Genomic DNA, 19,336 nt, shown 5'->3' with positions numbered 1-19,336 from the left:
AGCCACTGGACATAATGAAGGCACATCATTATCAACAGGAGACACATGCGCTATTAAACTAGTAATATAGGGTATTACACAAATTACACACACACACACACATACACACACACACATACACTCACACTCAGTATGTTGTCTTCCCAAACATTTAACCAAAAACGTAAAGGTTGTGATCTCCACATTTTAAGCATTTCTGTTGGTGAAGTCTTTCGAGCTTGAATAATTGGCTGACTGGGATTTTCATGGCTGGTTTTTAGGTCTATAATACATTTTTTAGTTATCATCTCAAGAAATCCTGAGATATTTCTGGAAATATGGTTTAAAGATTTACAGTGAAGATTTTGTGAATCAGATTTATAAGGTATTTGAACCATTCTCCATTGCCAGTAAAGTGTATATGAAGTACTATTTGACAGCTGTATTGTATGAAAAACACATGAATAAGTCTCTCTGTGAGCTCACACACAGCTGTTCAACAGGTGAACACTTACTGTAAGCGGGCCAAAAGCACAGCTGTATCTACATGGACGCATGGAACGACTCGACTGGCCAGAATTGGGTTTCTGGCGCCCTCAAGTGGACTGGAGTAGCTACTGCATTATATATAGTCCCCCTCGTGTCGTTGTAAACGACTCATTAACTGCAGGATTAACAGCACGAATAACCCGTTCTTTCAACAGAAATATAGTCTGTAAAGCCTGGCCCCGGACCAAACGATTCAAATGACTGCATTCAACATCCGTAACGCCCTTGAACCCTTCATCGCGGGAATTGGTGTAGGGGGGTGTGCCACATACCGTTCACATTGCGGTTGGTGAGTAGCGAATGAGGAATGAGGGAGGGGAGGGAGGGAGAGACGTGAAGAGATGATGAACAACTGTCTCTGTACAATTAACGGTATGGCTGATTGCCAAAGGGCTGACAGGTGAACCGTCCCAACAGACAGGGGCGACGGTTCCCTGGCCGAGGGGTGAAGACTGACGCGGGGCGCAGCTGGGACGGAGCAACCAACTGTGGAGCCAGACAGCGACAGGGAAGAAATCTTCACTCATTATTGATCTACTCATTTATTTCCAAACAAAATAGCACACGCGTTTCATCAAGACAATGACCGCAATGTGTCGTGTTTGAATAAAAATATGTTTTGGTTAAATATCCGCATCAACACCAAATGGCAGCATTAAGTCTGATTAGGAAATTATGAAACTATTGAGACAGAAGTTCTTCGAAATTGCGTAATGTTAACTAAAGTGTTCAAATAATCGACTCCTCGCTCCTTACCTCCAGGTGAAAATCGTCATTTAAAGTTGACCATCCACTAGCGACCAAGTGACCTAAATACGAGTCGTCCTATAGGTTTCATCCGCGGTCCTATATCCACTGTGAACAGGTTTCAGTTCACCATGGTGCACTCTAACCACTACAACAAAATCTGTCTCGAAGAAGGAGTGTGTGTGTGTGTGTGTGTGTGTGTGTGTGTGTGTGTGTGTGTGTGTGTGTGTGTGTGTGTGTGTGTGTGTTTGCTCCAAGTTAATCCTGGTTCCACTCAACATATGTTATGAGTTGTGCTTCAGAATCCCACTGAAAGCTGCTGGCTACAGGAGGACTTTTGTTGTATGCTGGATTTGCAGAATTAGTAGAATGGAATTTAAACCAAGAGCTCAAACGCTATCAAGACAATTGGTGATTGGCTACTTAAAGCCAAACAGAACTCTAGCCAAACCTAATACATTAAGTGACTAGAACTAACAATGGCTAAGCCATCTGTCTAGTCCTGTACACGGTAGGCTACAATTCAGTCTGTATTTCATTTATTTTGGTTGCCAATTTTTTGAATGAAAGCTTTCACAAAATCCACTGTGAGTCGTTTGTTAATTAACTCAGAACAAAAATAACCGTACATAGATAACCATGAATATGGTTGCACCATTATTATAAACCATAACTCAAACATGTCTCAAGATTGATTTTCCCAACTTGTATATTTAAGCAAAATGTTTGAAATATTGCTTGTAATGGCTGTCTTTCTGTTATACCCTGGCTCATATTATAGGCCTCTACAGGCATCAGGAGGATGCTCATTGGTTGACCTTTGACCCTTACCTGCTGCTGTGCATTGACCTTTTTGTAAATAAACGTAAACACAATTCATAACCCCCCCCCCCCCCCCCCCCCACTGTAATTACTCAACAAATCATATCATTGGATCGTCCATTCACCTTACAACAACCAGAGAGAGGAGAGAGGTTGAGATCCGACATTTGGGCCAAAATGCTGAACATGGACGCCCTCCAAGGCCCACAGCGCTGGCCGGGATGTTTTCACACACGGTTCTGTTCTCCAGTACCGCGGTGCCAACATCCCGACCCAACACGCATCACTCAGTGTGACAGTCTGGCAGGCTAATCGTGCTGAAATTACCGGCACACAAGTGTACTTGGATAAATGCTCTCTCTCTCTCTCTCTCACACTCGCTTGCTCTTTCTCTCTCGCTCTATTTTTCCCTCCCTCTCTCTATATGTTTCCCTTCCGTTCTTATCTTTCTCTCTCACACTCACGCACGCACGCACACAGACACACACACACACACACATGCACGCACACACACACACACATCCACCATTTTGTTCTTATTAAATCTCTTGCTTGTTATAATATCGAAGATGATGGTAGTTAGAACGTGAACTGTACAGTTAATTTCCAAAATGTTAACTGTTTCTATCATGATATTGAATCACTATATAATTGGAACGTAGTTAAAGGTTTAGCTATTTATAACAACTTTGAGGGAATTTTGGGGAGAGAGTGTTGTAGATTCATTGATGAAGCCTTTCCCAGAGGAACACTGCTGGCCAAGTGATCACAGACACAACCTTCATGCAAAGAGTTTATTTATGAATCAGACTGCAGTTTTGTACAACAGTAGCACAATCATATGACTATGGATTATGCTCATATCTGTAGGATACAAAGATAAAGGTATGTCGTAAAGGAAAACAAAACATGGATGCGTTTTTTTTAGCTTTACTCTAAAAAATAGCTTTTCACTTGGCATAGTTTTGAAATTAAAAGAAACATAAATGTCTTGCCCACTGATTTTACTATCGGAGTACCAAATGCAATATACTTTATGAAAAAACATGTTTTTTCCCTCCTTTCTCTTGCATTTCATGCAAGGAAGAAAAAAAGATGTCTGTGAGTACAAAAAGCACTTAAATCTCATATGAAAATAGAAAATATTACAAGTGTGCATAATCACTTCAATGTTGCACAGACCCTGCAGTACAAAACGTCAGATGACACCATGTTCAAAGTGTACCTGACATGCCAATTAGTCTGTTAGTAGTGTGTGTATCCATGTGTCAGTGTGGGTATGTGTGTGTGTTTGTGTGTGTATGTCCGTGTGTGTGTGTGTGTGTGTGTGTGGGTGTGTGTGGTGTGTGGTGTGTGTGTGTGTGTGTGTGTGTGTTTACCGAAATAGCCATTTTAGTGTAGACTGGGGCAGTTTAAAATGCGACACTGAGTCTTGGAGTATAAATTGAAAAGTGAGATGTATTTCAAAATCAATTGGTGGGGAGGTTGGGGAGGGGGGGCAGGTGGCGGCTTGACTTTCCTGGGATTGCTGACTACGGGGGGGGGGGGGGGGGGGTTAATTTTCAAACTCTGAATCTTTTTTTTTTGTCCAGCATACAAATAGCCTAATTTACAATGTTACGTTTCACATCTAAAGTTCACAGTTTTGATTCAGTGTTCCACTAGGTAAATAGCATGAACGACGGACCATCACCGCTGCTACAAGACCTCTCTAGCTAGAGCAGTGGCAGAACCTAAGTTGATTGTAAGACCTAAGATTATGAAACAGTGCTTAGTACAATAGTAGTATTTGGCATTGCCTTGAGTATAATGTAATGCATACATAATAAGGCGATATGATCCTTTCAAATTTACAGTAAATATGTCACTTGAAAATACATAAGACAAAACTTGAGTTGATAAAATGCTACAGCTGCAAAAATGCTACATAACAATTAAGTGAACTTGTGGAAGGAGGAAACATGGGAACGTTATTTTTTTTTTACAAATTGATTGTTGATTGGTTGCACTAAAATAACAGTGCTGTTTCAGAAAAAAAAAACACGTACATATGATCGCAGTGCTTTTCCCAAAGCAAATACGGACACTTTTGTTTTCCCGGTAGAAACAGCATAACACATTGAAGACCTTACAGGCAAGTAGTGGCAGTGACAACATAGTGTTTTACATAACATGAATGTACTGTGGGAAGAAAGAAGACTGAAGATAAGAGAGAGAACAGAAAAAAAGACAGATATAGTTACAGACGCAGACAGACAGACAGAAAGATAGAAAGAAAGAAAGAAAAGAAGAAAGTAAGACAGAAAGACATAAAAGGCTGAGGGGGATGAAACTTGATATTTTCACCATTTTATTTCTAACAATGTTACTATGAACCGTTGACAAAACCATCCGTGATTTGACTGGAAGACATACAAAAGACTGCAAACAAACGAAACAAAACAATATACCATGTCTCACCTCAGGTCACAGGAAATACAACTGAAATGATATTGAGTATCACAAACAGTGTCCCACATCAACCCCTTATTTTAGCTTAGAAAAAAATCGTTTTTTAAATAGGAAAACATGGCACAATCGTTTTAAAATGTCCATGGTACTAACCCACAACGGTGACGCGCCCTGTCTTCCACTGAACAACGCGGTGTGATCAAGGCACACTGTCGGGGGGCCGTCCCATCCTACAAACAACCTTCCTCTTTATTTAAAGCACTAGAAAATGTATTTGTACTCTTAATATGATACTTTACAGACATATGATCACTTTCGGCTTGATACAAGTGTGGAGAAATAAAAATTCATGGCTAGATACAAAATATCTCTTAAAATATTTAAAATATAGTTCCTTTTTTTTTATACATTATGCAAACTGATTAACAATTTTAATGATAACAAAAATAAATATTTGGTGAAATGCTGACTCTTTTGATACAGATGTATGGAACATAGATTTCTACCATGAAATAACATCCCCCCTCCCATAACCAGATACCCTGACAGAATTCCCTGTAATATGACTCAAATGACAGGCTTACATTAAAATCTCCTGACAACGGTTTCAACAGGTAGCTCCACTACGCCACTTAAGCTGTTTGTACAACAATATTGCTCTATCTCTATATCCGCATGATATTTTTTTCATTTTCTTTTTCTTTCTTTTTTTGACCTTCCATCTTAGTTGTAGTCCTTAAGTTACCAACGTAAGACTACAACTCACCCTTTACAAGCCATGCCATTATTGCTTCTGGATAGAAATTACCTGGGATTTGGAGCTCTTACGCCCGGACTGGTACCACACCTGCAGACCGGCAGAGACACACACATCTGGATACAGAAGGCAACTCTTTCTCTCTCTTTATCTGGCTCTCTCTCTCTTTATCTGTCTCTCTCTCTCTTTCTTCGAAAAACCAACGTGTCATAGAAATCTGCAAACATGGATCTACTTTGTTATGCATGTTAGAGTCACTCTTCACTGAAGAGCCCCATGGGTAATGGAGTTTATTAGCATGATGCAAAGCGATGAGACAGGGCACAATATGTCATCATTAAAAAAATGAATGGTTGAAAAAATCAAAACAGTTCTTGAGCCAGAGACAGTTATGTCCAGTCTGCAACAGTTCTCATAACACCTCACCGAGAAGTCAAAGAAACAATAAAAAGTTAATTTTGGTGTAGATTGAATTGAAAATAACAGCTTATGCAACAGTAGCTCTTCTATGTCTACATTGAGTAAAACATAAGCACTTACATTCATAACCCCACCCCTCCGGATAAAAAAAAAAACCTCCGGGGGGAAGGTAAAACAAACAGAATCTCTGCCTGCGGAGCATCAAAGTCAACCGTCTTCTCTACCATGTTTTCGTATGCACAACAGGATTGCATAACGTCTGCCAACTGAGGAAAGCGAAGGGGAAATAGAAGAGAATATAAAGATCAAGCCGCTACAAGAATACGCGCTAGTAGAAACCCTAGTGGAGGGGTGGGGGTAGGTAGGGGTGGGTGGGGGTGTCCGGGGACAAGATCGAAGAGCAGGAGGAAAGAGGGCGGTCGGGTTTGGGGTGGGCTGGTTGGGGAGTTGCCCCGCCCGGTTGGAGAGGGGGATGAGGGGCGGTTTGGGGGGGGCACCTCCATTTGGCAGTGGAACAGCACTCTTAGTAGTCGCCGTGGCGCCAAGGGGTGAAGGTGTACACAATGCTCTCGTCGGACAAAGAAGGCCATTTCAGTTTTGTCTTAGTTTTGTTCTTGTGTCTGTTTGTGTTTCTTTTTTTTCTTTTCTTTTTTTTTTTAAAGTCGGGATGAAGATGAAGGCAATCTAGTAGGCAGCCAGGTCACAGTGTTGGAGCTTAAAAAACGTCAGATGGTGGCGGCGTACGCAAGCTTTCTACTGTCCTCCCACTTGTCCTGTGTCTCTGGGCTCTGTGGCATAAAGACAACATGAAGAGAACAATGAGAAAGAGGTTCACAGGTAGCAGCCTCCTCACTCACATTACACTTCTGTGGTAACAATCAACAACCAGGGCTGCAGCGATTGGTCCATTAATTAATTAATCCATCAACAGAAAATAAACTGGATAGCATTTTGATAATCATTTAAGTAATATATGATTGATTGATTAATCATTTAAGTAATATATGATACAAATAACAAACATCTGCTGCTAGTTGTTGTTGCAGGTTAATTCCAATATAAGGTTCATGGATCATTATAAAAGGAATTGTTCTGTTTTTCTTGGCTGTTTGTCAGATAAAACAAGACAACATTTTTTACCCCTCTGGTAGCCTTCAATGGCATTTGCTATTATTTATGACCTTGATTAATAGGGAGCATAATATGGTTTGATTAATCGACTATGAAAAAAAAATCAAACCCATTCCAGATTCACACCATGATGGTATGTCATTTGAGTTGACCTTGGAACATCCCGATCCTTAAAACATGAAATAAAGCTCTTATTGTCATGAGTACAATGCCACCATCTTGTGGCTGCCAGCGTGCCCTTGTATGTAGTAGCTTTAACGTATGGTGTACACCTCCGTTGACGGCAGGAGTGTAACTATACAGTCTGGGGTCTTTGATATGCAGTGCTTGTCACTAGCGTGTTTTTGTATTTGTCAGACATGTGTTTATAGGGCACCGATGCCCAAGCAGGGAGGATCAGCAATCTTCGGAACATCTTGATTAGACCAAACACCACTGGTCCAATATGTTGAGGTATTAAAAGAAATTTGAAGAGGCGTTTTCAACGTCATCCATTATCTCATATGAAGATGAGATATGAGAGATGGGATATGTGCTATTCCATAACATTTTCCAGCTATCTTTGCCAATTTCGAAGACTTGGGGTTTCAACACATTTTACAGAGAAGCTTAAACCGCCTAATTTAAATATTTTGATTTTTTATGTTTAAAATATAAATATCGAATATAGTGCACGAATATATGAATCGTCCACTTTTTGTTTTGTGTAATTTTTTTATTCACCTTTTTTAAGTCAGTTTGGATAAAAGCGTCAGTTAATAAATGTAATGTAATGTAATTGGCCATTATTAATTGAATAAAGTTGTGTGCAGGTCATTAAGTGTGACACTATCCATACTGTAACCATTATTTAGCATTTAGTATTCCCATTTTAAATTGTAACCTACATTCATTAAACTTTACTACTTTCGGTTTTGCTCTAATTAATATTCAACAAAATTACTATTCAAAAGCTATTAAAACACATGCACACGCACACATGCAGACACATACACACACACTCGTGCACACACTTGCTTTTCATAACCTTCTTTGCAATTAAATAGAGCCTCTGAATTATTCAAGAAACAACTGATAATGGGCACCATAGCTCCTCTATGCCTTTACATGTATCCATCAGAAAACTCTGTATGGATGCAAAGAGATGCAAATTGGATTGCCCCATGCCGCACCAAGGTCTTGAAATGGGAAGTTTATTAGTCAGATTGGGTTTAGGCTGCTGCTATCAGCCGTTATTTTTCAACTGGACGGTTAGCCATCCTAGCTAGTTAGCTTCATTATTCACAAGTAAACACCAGTTGGATTCCAGCTTCCCAGTGTGCTACTTGTATTAATTGTCACAATAAGGGTTCTTACCCATGGTGTTAAAATGGATCTCAGATGTTTTATCTACAATTGCTATAAAATAAAGTTGTGTGTACTTCCAAGACCTGATTTGAGACATCAAATATCCAGTCACAAAAAATAAATACTGAAAGTGGTGAGATTATATTTGTCGTGGCACTTATGTCATCATACCTAGTATGTTGCCATGGAAACCTTTTACTTGTAGTACAAGGCTGCCGTCGTGTTTTTTTTTCTTTCATATTGCTGACATCACCAATGAAACTACCAGGTTTCTCACAGGAGAGAATGGGTCTCTGACTTCCTGCCTGACACATTTAATCATCTATCTTCGTTTTTTTAGACAGGAAAAAACCTTGGTGCTCATTCTTTCTCTCTGGATGTAATATCAAAACAGAGAATATATAGAGAATACACAGAATGACGCTGGGCTTGTATTTGAACTCTAGTGCCCAACTTAATTCCATATGATGTGGCCATCCAGCCGATGTTAGCCAAAATGGACATTAGCCAAATTGTTTGACTTTAATAGGTGCTACCGCAACAATGCGGATGTGCCAGACTTGTTATCAGCATGTGAAATCTGTTCACAAGCGGGAACTAGAGATGCATATTAATGCCGTTATTACGATAGATTGCAATAATAATCCAACACATATCTGGATAGTAAATCAATAACTTACAAACTGTCAAACTAGAAATGGCACCAATGGCATCAATGTGCAAGTATACAAAAGTGAACAAATGTGTTCATCATAAGCTCTCGTACATCATAAGAAGGAAAAGCATTTAATTATTTTATCAACAGTTTGCACTGACCCTTTCATAAAGATATACACATTGACACATTTTTACACTGTCTTTACAGCCAAAGTCAGCATTTCAAGGGAAAGTTACGCATTCATTTTCACGCTACCCTTCATCATTTCATAACACAATTATTAAGTAAAGTTAAGAGTACCTGAAAGACATGATGTCTCCTCATCCGGCGGCGCTGTCTCTCCAGGGGCCTGCCAAGAACCGGTGACGTCTTGATCATCCTCTTTGTCTCTCTGGGAGGCAGGCAGTGCCTCCACTGGCTGGGCCTCCTTGCTCTCATTCTCCGCCTCTCCCTCCCCAGAGTCATTGCTGTGAATGCTGAGCCGCCTCATGCGGTACACAGTATCCACCTCCCTCATCCGCGCTGGCCTTTCAAAGGGTGGCCGGCCTGGAGAAGCAGCCATCTTGTCCTGCAGTGCTTCCACCACGTGGCTGGGAGCCCCCCGCCCCCTCCTTTCCCCTTCCAAGCTTAAAGACAGCCTGCGGTCTGGGTTTGGGAGAACCGAGAGTGGCAGTCGGTCTGGCGGGAACTCTGGTAACCCTGGGTGGTCTCGCCCCAGCTGGTTCCGTAGAACGACTCTATTTTCTGGGAGAGCCAATGGCTTCTTCTCTACGTCCGGCCGGTTTTCAGGTGTGGCAGAGTCCGGCCCCTCGCATGCGTCTTTCACCGCGGCTGTCTTTTTAAGGACACCACTCTCAGTGCTCTTTCCTGCCGTGGCGTCTCTCTCTGCCAACTCTTTTTCCGTGCTCACTGGCTTCCCTGTGACTCGGGACTCTGCTGGTATGTCTACTGCCGTGATGAAGAACGAAGCCACAGGCGTTGTATCTTCATTCTCCAGGCTGTTCTCTGCGGTCTTTATCTCACTGCATTTACTTACTACTACTTCTGTTGAAGCATCTTCTGCATTCCCTGCTCCCCCCACCTTTTCATCTGGCATTTCATGCTGCTCACTCTTTTCAAGAGACAGGTTAGACTCCAAAGGACTCACACCAGGCTCCTCGGATGGGCTCAATGCAGAAAACTGAGGTGGACTGCCATTTTGATTGCCAGAGCTGTCTGAGCTGTTCTCCTCATGGAGAGGCGGCAGTGGGCCCTGTCTCATCCGATTCTCAAGCTCTCTTTTACAAATGGGGCAGTCCTCCTCCGATTCCACGCTGAGGTCTCGCGAATGCTCGCCGTCATTAGGCTTGGAACCGCCTGCCGTGTTCATATCAGAGTCTCTAGACTGCCGCAGGGTCTGGCATATGTCCTCGTAATCGGGGGGACTGGTAAGCGTGGACGCGTCCTGCATGGGCTGCCTATCAGCCCAGGGAACCTCTGCGGCGGTGCTGGATGACGGCAGTATGAAGTCACATATTGGCGTAAGAACCGGCTCATCCGACAGGTCGAGTTTGACCGTCCTGCCGTCGATACTGCTACTCCTGCGTGAGAGATGTGGAATGACCCTGTATTCTCTGAAGCCTGTCTCCCGGGGCGGGACAGGAAGCTCCTCCCTAAGCTGCTTGCTGAAAGTTACAGATTTTGTCGCAGGTCTGGAAAAGGCGCTCTTCATCTCCCTGTACTCTGGGTCAACGGACCAGCTGACTGCACTGCGCCTAAGGCTGCTGGGCTTGTTGAGCGGTTCTGACGACAGTCGTATTTTGATACGCTCAGGGATCTGCACAGAACCGTTTGGGACTTTATTGCTGGCAGTGCCAAGCTCCAAGATGTCTTTGTAGGCCTCATTGAGATCCTCTATGCATTTGTCAACACTGGGCGGTTTGCTGCCCTGCTGCGGTTGATCCTGAAGCTCTTTGTTGGCCGTCTCTAGATCCTTGACCGCATCCCATGGTCGCTGACTGATTGGTTTCAGAAGGAATTGTCCAAACACTTCCTGCCCACCACTGGCTGCTGGTTGGGCCTCCTCCACGTTTCCTGAGGGTGGTGCTGTTTGCGACTGAGCTGAGCTCATGTTCAGCTGGCTGGAGAAAGAAGAGAAGGAAGAAGTCAGGGAGAAGGCGCTGTTGCTGGACAATTTCAAACTCTTCACCCCCGTTATGGGGAAGGTGAAGGTGTTCATCACACCGCCACCGTCAGGGGGAACATCTGTGTCTTGGGGAACAGGATCTTGTTGTGCTTCCTTGTTTTCCGACTCGGGAGCCTCAGGTTTTCGGGCCTCTGGGATGGTTTGTGTCTCCTGGTCTCGATACTGGTTTGCAGGCCAGGTTCCCGACAGTTTAAGCTCCTTGTAATGATTTATCTTAGGGGGTCTGCAAGGTATTCTTTTCACCATTTTGCTGCTGGCTCTGCTGCTCGTTTTGCTGCTTGCTATGCTACCGGTTAGTGCTTGCAGCTCGGCCTCAGCAGAAGATGTGCTTTGGAGACTTTGGTTTGTTAAGTGTCCCGTCTTGTTTTCACTAGGACTGTCCACCGGGCCTGGTGATTTCTCATCGTTGTTGTTCTGGTCACGTGACATCCCCACATGCTGTGGGGTAACAGGAACAGACACCAAACAAAAAATCGTCTCACTAAGCTTCTTTTTAAGGTTCTTGGACTTGTCTTTCTCGGGGAGTTCCGGCGGCTCAGGCTTTTTGACTTCGGTCACAGTTTCAGATGTACCCTGTTCTGGAGGCTTGCATGGGGGTGGTGGTGGTTTACCCAGAATAGAAGAAGGAAAGAACTGACTTCGGCTCAACTCAGAGGCTACACTGTCACTTCCCTTGTTTAGTCCCCTGCTTGGCCACCGACTACTGCTTTCGTTGTCATTGAGAGACTTGGGGTTGTCGGAGTTCAGAGCTAGCCCCCGTGATGAGGGAAAGGCACTATCATGTGTAGATTGTCCTAAAACCTTAGCACAGGGAACCTCTTTGTGGACGTTCCGGAGCTTGTCTGTGTCAGTGAGAGAAGTTCCACCGGGCCCTCCTGAGATTTGTCTCACTTTTGGGTCAATAATGGGTAAGGAGCGGCTATGAATCGGATGTTCTTCATACATGGATCGCACTGGCTTTCGATAGGACATGCCTCGCTCCCCATAGTGTTCCAGCCACGAGCCTGCCTGTCTAGAAAACCACCGACCGGCATCTGAGCCGGGCATCTGCAGAGACTCTGCCCTCCATCTTAGGTTTGCCATTTCGTTGCGGTTGAGTGGCACTGCTCTTTGGGGTGGGGCTCGTCTGTAAGAGGGGGGTGGGATGTAACCGGGCGGCTCTATACCAAAGATGGCAGAGTGTTGTGCGAAATAGTCCTGTCTCTGCAACTCCCCGCCTCTCGGGTAGTACACAAGCCTGTCTTTTTGTTTGGCACCCTGGTCGATAGCGAGCATCTCCGCGCTGCCCCTAGTTTGCTGGTGAATCTCATACGACGGCGGCTTTAAAGGCCTACTAAACCTGGGCTTTGGTAAAAGTGCAACATGGCTGCTCGGCCAGGCGTTCCGGCCCCAGCGGTCTCTGCTAACAGCACCGCTGTAGACATAGCGACTATAAGGCCCGGTGAAAACAGTGCTGCTCATTCTCTGTCTGTCGGGTAGGCTCGGCCTCGACGGCACTAGCTCTCTGCACTCCATCCCTACGGGGGACAAGACCCTGGGGAGAGACTGGGACTTTGCCTTAGTTCTTGGGTGGAATGACCCCTCAATAGTCCTCAGCCGGTACTGTTCCAGCGCCCACCTGTCCCCCTCGGCGTCGGACAGCTGCCTCCCGAGGCCCACGGCCGGCTTCCACTCCTCGGTGCCCAGGCTCTGGCACTTCCTCTCCCCGGTGACCCTCAGCTGACCGGGGGCGGCGTCCAGGTCCCGCAGCCAGGAGATGTCCTCCCACAGCTGCTGCGCGTGCCGCTCCGCCCGGTGCTCCTCGGCAGCCATGAGGGTCTGCGGCCGCCAGGCGCCGGCCGACGCCCGCAGCTCCCGGCCGTCGGCGTAGTCCAGGAGCACGCTGAAGTCCTGACCCCGCCGCCGCCAGTAGGAGACGTCCCTCTCCTCGTGGCTCGTGGGCTCGGAATACGTCAAACTGGGCACGTCGTAGAACCTGTGAGAGGCGGACGAATGTTTGAGTCAAGGGTTAAAATCAAATAAGTTTTCCGGTGAGAGCCTCCGATGTGAGCTAACGTATGACCAAAACCAACACTAAAACTATTACTTACGTCATAAATATGCCCAACGTATGTAACTGCCAGATGGGCGGCATTTGCAATATAAGATGGTCATTTTGATTACGATGAAGGCACTCACTTTGGATATTATATTAATCTAATTCTTTGTTTCAATGGGAACATTTTAAACAATAAAAATGTACAGTATGTCAATAAAAAAAATATATATATATATTTTGTGATTATTTTGAATGGCCAATGGTGTTGTATCGCATTACGGTGAGACATATTCATCTTGTAAGTTTCAATTTCCTTCTAATCCATAAACACATTTATTATTTTGAATATATTGACTATCTGCTAGCCTCCTTAACCAATCACTAATGCCAAACAAAACATCTGACTCCCAACTAAATAGAGATTAAATAACCAGAATAAAGCATACGCACAATTGATTTCCCTTATAGACAGATAGATCACTCTGTTTTGATTCAACAAACAGTCCTTTTTACATTAGTTTCGAAAATGTAAAAATGTGTTATGTTCCTAAATGTCAGTGTACAAGCAGGCTTTCAGCCTGGAGAGACGTAAGTCTTTCCATTACAACCTAACAAGAGACTAATGTGCTGAGGTCAGCATTGCACCCTTGAATACAATCTGCAACTCCTGCAATATGATCTACATATTTAATTTACTATTAAAGTTCTGGCCTGGAACCAGCTCTCCTTTCAATATCAACTTGTTTATTATGGGAATCAATGCAACTAAACGTGCTCTTGCCTTAATGCTTAACACTACATTTCATGATCTAAATTGTAAGTTTGATCCCTTGAATCTTTGACTCCGAAACTGAGTCACATGATCTTGGGTATAATGCATATTCTCATTTTGTAAAAAAGACCAGGGAAAAAAAACCTGGCCCCCAAATGTCATCAGTCACATGGCAGCTGAGTCCTGGATCTCCCTGATGACTGTCATGGATGGGGAGCGGCTGAGATACACCCTCACTATTACCGTATGTTGCTATGTTCCTACCCAATATATACAATTCTAACCAAACCTTATTTTTAACAAAAACAATTAAATACAAACGCCTCCAAAAATAATTCCTGGCAAACACGAAAAACCAAAAAGCGGGAAAAAAACATCAAATTCCAGAGCCTAATTTTCTGTGTGCTGCTGACAGGGGGAGTCTGAGTCTGCTCCTTCGCTTCAGGCAGCAACGGCAGAGGCAGAGGCAGCGCAGCACAGCGGCTGGCTCGCCATCATCTTCCACCAGCATATGCTAGCTCGCTCTATACTGTATCTATATGCGCGCTGGATGTGGGGGGGAGCCGCTGCTGAGCACACTTGCCCAGCAACATGCTTACATCACAGAGCACGTGCTGGGCGGGATGCGGTGTGCCAGTGTTTACAGTGGAGAGTGATTACGCTGCGCCTTGTCTTCAGGCATGCTCCTCCAACCAGCTCGCTGGTGGTATACTGAGGGGAGGGGGGGGGGGCTGGGGGGGGGGGGGTACAGACCTTGCACCTGCACCTTAGGAGGCCCAGGAGACAGGCGAACAGTCAGGGGAGAGGTGTGAAAGGCAGCTCTCTCCCCCCGAAAAAAAGGTGTGTGGTTTTTTTTTTCTCTCTAAATCTCAGCATGGAGAGAAATGCAGTGGTGCTGCTGCTGCTGCTGCTGCTGCAGCCACAGTGTTCTGCAGCTCTGGGAGGAGACACAGAGATAGAGAGAGGGAGCCGGAGAGAGAGAAGGGGCTGCGCAGTGCAGACTCATATGTGTGCAACACCAAAGGGCCTCAGCAAGGTGGGGAGAAAGGGAAGGTAAGGGGTAGGGCAGGTGTGTGTGTGTGTGTGTGTGTATGAGGGTGAGTAGTATGCCTTGTGTGAGAGTGTTTGTGTGTGTGTGTGTGTGTGTGTGCGTGTGTGTGTGTGCGTGTTTGTGTGTGCTTGTGAGACGGGGTGTGGTGTGGATGGATCATGTGAGAGGAGACGGTAAAACTCACCCGCTGTCCGTGGCCAGGGAGTCCCCCAGGGGCTGCTGCAGGTCCCCCAGGATGTACATGGAGGCCTCCTTCCTCCGCAGGCCGCCCCGCTCCCCCATCTCCCCGTCCAGGGTCCCCGGCAGGCCCGCACCGGGGTACGCCTTCACCAGCGCCTGCCTGCCGCCGCCGCCGTACATGCCGCTGTACGGCCCCGCCCCCATTCCCATCCCCATGCCCATGCCCATGCCCATGCCCATGCCCATCCCCATGCCCATCCCCATGGCCATCCCCCGGTCCATCTCATAGCTGCTCAGGGTCCCGTCCCGGCGGCCCGCGCCGACCGGCGGCCTGCCGTTATCCACCAGCAGCTCCCGCTGGTAGTCGCCGGAGGACGGGTGCCTGTCGTATGCGGCGGCGGCGGCGGCGGAGGCGGCGGTGGTGATGGACGGGGGCACCGGAGGCGGGGCGGCGGGCGCGGTGGTCTTGGGCAGTTTGTATCCGTGCGAGATGAGCAGGTCCTCCACGCTGTACATGGCGGCCGGCGGGGGGGTTTCTGTGTGGTTCTCGTTTTTGTGTCTTTTCACGCTCTCTGTCTCTCTTTCTTTTGCTCTCCGTTTCCCGGGACTCTCGCTGGAGGAGAGGGCAGGAGGGCAAAGAGCGTGTGAGTGTGAGTGTGAGTGTGTGTGCGTGTGTGTGTGTGTGTTGGCTTATGTGCAGTGATGCTGCAGCCGTGGCTGCTGGAGGAGGTGGAGGCTGGAGCTCGAAGAGGCAGCGGACGCCATCACTGTTGGAGGTGGGGTGGGGAGAGGTTTATATCATGAAGCACACATCATCATGTGATACATGGGACACATCTATTTACCTACATCTATTTACAATCTATGAGAAGGCTGAAGTCGTGTCCATTTCATGATGACCGACAGAAGAAGAGTTGCTTATAAGCTGGCGAAATGGGCCCCTTTTCATAAAAGCCATGATGAAATGGAGGGCGGGTTCGTAAAATATACTGAAAGGGTGGAAAAAACTGCACTGCACACATATGGAAATATATGTTGAGTGAGTTGTGAGATGTTTTTAATAACTGCTGTTTAATTAACACATACACACACACAAAATATAGAATTTAGAATATATCATATTAACTATACTGGTGTTTTCCCTTTTAAAGGGCAGTTATTTTTTCTTTCTGTTGGATTTCACATAAATGTCACAAAAAGATATTTGTATTCTGAAGCCGAAAGCATGGCTCTTTCCCCGTCCATTTCTGGTTCTCATCAATCAAGCATATCTGTATATAAGGCGACTTTATGAGGAAAAAAAATAACATATGAGAAAAAAAACACCAACATTTCCAAATGTAAAGTTAACCCCATGTTTAAGCATCAGTGTTTAGAGTGTGGTTTTGGTGCATTTTGTTGAAAACTAAATTATACGACGGTGAATAGCAAGGCTAAGAATGGCTCACTATTTCCCTTGGGATCCATGAAGTATCCAGAATCTAAATCTCAAAGGTATCTTACCTGTCAAATCTAACAAGAAAAAAAAAAGTTTTAAAGCTTTTCAGATTTAAAAAACAAACATCCCATTTTTATTTGGGATATTATGGATGCATAATTATCAATCCTTTCATTATCCTTTTAAGATAAAAGTTAATAAGTTAAGGTCATACATACACAAATTTCAGACGTGTTTGAGTGTGTGTGTGTGTGTGTGTGTGTGTTAGGGTTAGGGTTAGTGTGTCTGTGTTTGTTTGTGCTTGCGCATGTGTGCTTATGTGCATGTGTGTGGGGGGGGTTCCTTCTCTGTGTATATGTGTCTGTATGTGTGAGTGAACGTACGTGTGTGTGTGCGTGTCTGTCTGTCTGTCTGTCTGTCTGTCTGTGTCTGTCTGTCTGTTCATAAATACAATAAATGTTAAAAATCATAGCTGGTCTAATTTGCCATATTAATGAGCAGGCCACCACAAACAGTGCAGCCTGGATAGTTTGGAAACCATGCTGTGATCAAATGATCATTTTCAGTCTGGAGCTCATTTGTCCCATTGCAGTTTAAAGTTGTAGCCAAGTAGACAGCTTAGATATTTGGTCAAAATTGGGAAATGGACTCATAAAATATAATATTTTTCGCAGTTTTCTTGTTTTGCATCAAGGGGGAAAAAAACTGATATATGACGTTAGAGAGAGATAGATAGGTAGAAAAGTAGGACTATTAGTGTTTATGATAAAATAGTGACGATTTTGGTAAATACATACAAAAAAACATTGCAGAATGAAAGTGAACTAAATACATTTAATGGATAATTGATATACTGTATGTGTCTGTGTATGTATGTATGTATGTATGTATGTATGTGTGTGTGTGTGTGTGTGTGTGTGTGTGTGTGTGTGTGTGTGTGTGTGTAGAAAGGTTCATTCGACAAAAGTTTTACAGCAGATTGTGAAGGTTTGCAAGACATATGACACATTCCACTCAGAAGAGCAGGGTGGAAAACACTTTGATTTTACTATACACCATGAGTCACGGTACACTGCTATATCAAACACCATCGCCGTCACCTCTCACGCTGTCATATTCACACATGCAGGTCGCCAGCCTATTGTGCTAGAACAAAAAAAAACAGCAGAATTTTCTCTCTGTTTATTTTTTTTTATTTTCACTCAAAATGTTTTAATTAATATTGAGGAACCTTAATTACAATGTCAGTGGGCTGATAAAGCAGGGACCACAAGGTGGGCGTCAGTTGTGAAGAGTTTGACCTGTGTAGCCAAATGCCATAGCCTATTGTTTTTTTATAACATATAACATATTTAATCTTGAAAAATATGAAACTAAAAAGTGAAACTAAATTAAATAGGGATTTTTTTAGTCTATCCATCTACCCAATCTATCGTCAATATCGACCAGTGTGTATTTTGCTGCATGAACAACAACCACGAGTCGGAAGAGACAAGCACACATGAGTTCTCAGTGTGTCTAGAATTGTGCACAAACAACTACAGCTTGATTTGAAAAAAAACAAAAACAAATCCAGCCCCACCCTCTGATCAAGGTAAATTAACTCACAGGATCTATCGATGACTTCCCTGTGGGCTACACCTCCGTCTACAACGCAGGGTGAAGTAGTGCTCCGAAACAAAGGACTGGAGCACACGACCTTACACTGACCTCGGCATTCATCACTGGAACTTTGCACACTTTGCCAAACAAGTCTTCTCCCCCCCCCCCCCGTGCCTGCGGTGGTACAGCCTCATTCTATACGCCCCAAATGTGGAACTACAGGTAGCCCATAGCAACACAAGAAGGGAGCCTCTCCAGATGGATACAGCTCTGCAGAAAATCTGTACATCGCAGTCCGCCCTAGGGCGTGTATGTGTGTGTGCACACACATGTGGGTGCGAGCATCTTGTGACTGTGTGTGTGCATGCGTCTGTGTGTGTGTGTGTGTGTCCATACCTCACCAAGGACAATGCATGAAAATCTCCACGAGATCAGATGTCAATGAAACGTCTGATTATAAGTTGACACACACACACACACACACACACACACACACACACACACACACACAGCTCTCTCTCTCTCCCTCTCCCTCTCTCCTCTGCCTCACCCCTGTCCCCACCTACAACAACTTTTGTAAACTCTTCTGGCTTTTAGACATATAATCCTTCCAGGATTATATGTCTAAAACCAGAAGAGTGGCTCACTACAACAGAGGCAGAACACAAAAACCCCAACGACTCCAAAGGGAATATTTGGTCAAAATAGACTGATGGATTGATGGCCCTGCTTGTGTTTGAAAGCAAAATCCTATTCCTAGCGCGTGGAAGCAGAACCGACACACAGAAGTATCACTTTGGACAAGGTCATGACTTCAAAAGATAGCCAGAGAACTAAGGAACACATCTGCCTTTTTGCATAGCAACAGGGAAACTGTCATAATTGATCACAATGCATTCTTTTTTCCTACCTGCCTATTGTTGATTCGTCGCACAATAGCCTACTGTACCATTGTTTAGAGTGTGTGTGCACATGAATCTACGCACACGTCATTGCTGAGATTTTCAGGTTTTTAGGAGAGATATAATTCTCAGCTAAAAATAATCCAACAGATGCTGCTGTTTTAGCCAATACCCCCGTCTCCTTCAAGCCTGCTTGTTACCGTTACTAAACAATGCTGCCTAAACTACTACTTTCAAATGAAACCTGAATAGATAGAAAACTTGAGCACACCACCATACGGTGAGAGGGAGTACCCCCCCACCCCCC

General features: G+C 44.6%; 1 protein-coding gene across 1 annotated transcript in view; it reads right to left on the bottom strand.

Annotated features, from left to right (window-relative positions):
• Positions 1-15,603, bottom strand: part of jcadb (junctional cadherin 5 associated b) — a gene marked incomplete at both ends in the record, with an annotated part of 30,116 nt that extends 14,513 nt beyond the window's left edge. Inside the window, 2 exons of the mRNA XM_084481473.1 lie at positions 9,162-13,021; positions 15,092-15,603. Of these exons, the coding sequence (XP_084337599.1) occupies positions 9,162-13,021; positions 15,092-15,603 (4,372 nt within the window). The remainder of the gene's footprint in view (positions 1-9,161; positions 13,022-15,091) is intronic.
• Between the last annotated feature and the right edge of the window lie 3,733 nt (positions 15,604-19,336).

This window comes from Micromesistius poutassou (genome assembly GCF_964030765.1).
Source record: "Micromesistius poutassou genome assembly, chromosome: 16".
NCBI classification, from domain to species: Eukaryota; Metazoa; Chordata; class Actinopteri; order Gadiformes; family Gadidae; genus Micromesistius; species Micromesistius poutassou.
Note: the sequence above shows the minus strand (reverse complement) of the source record. Positions and strands in the feature narration are given on the sequence as shown.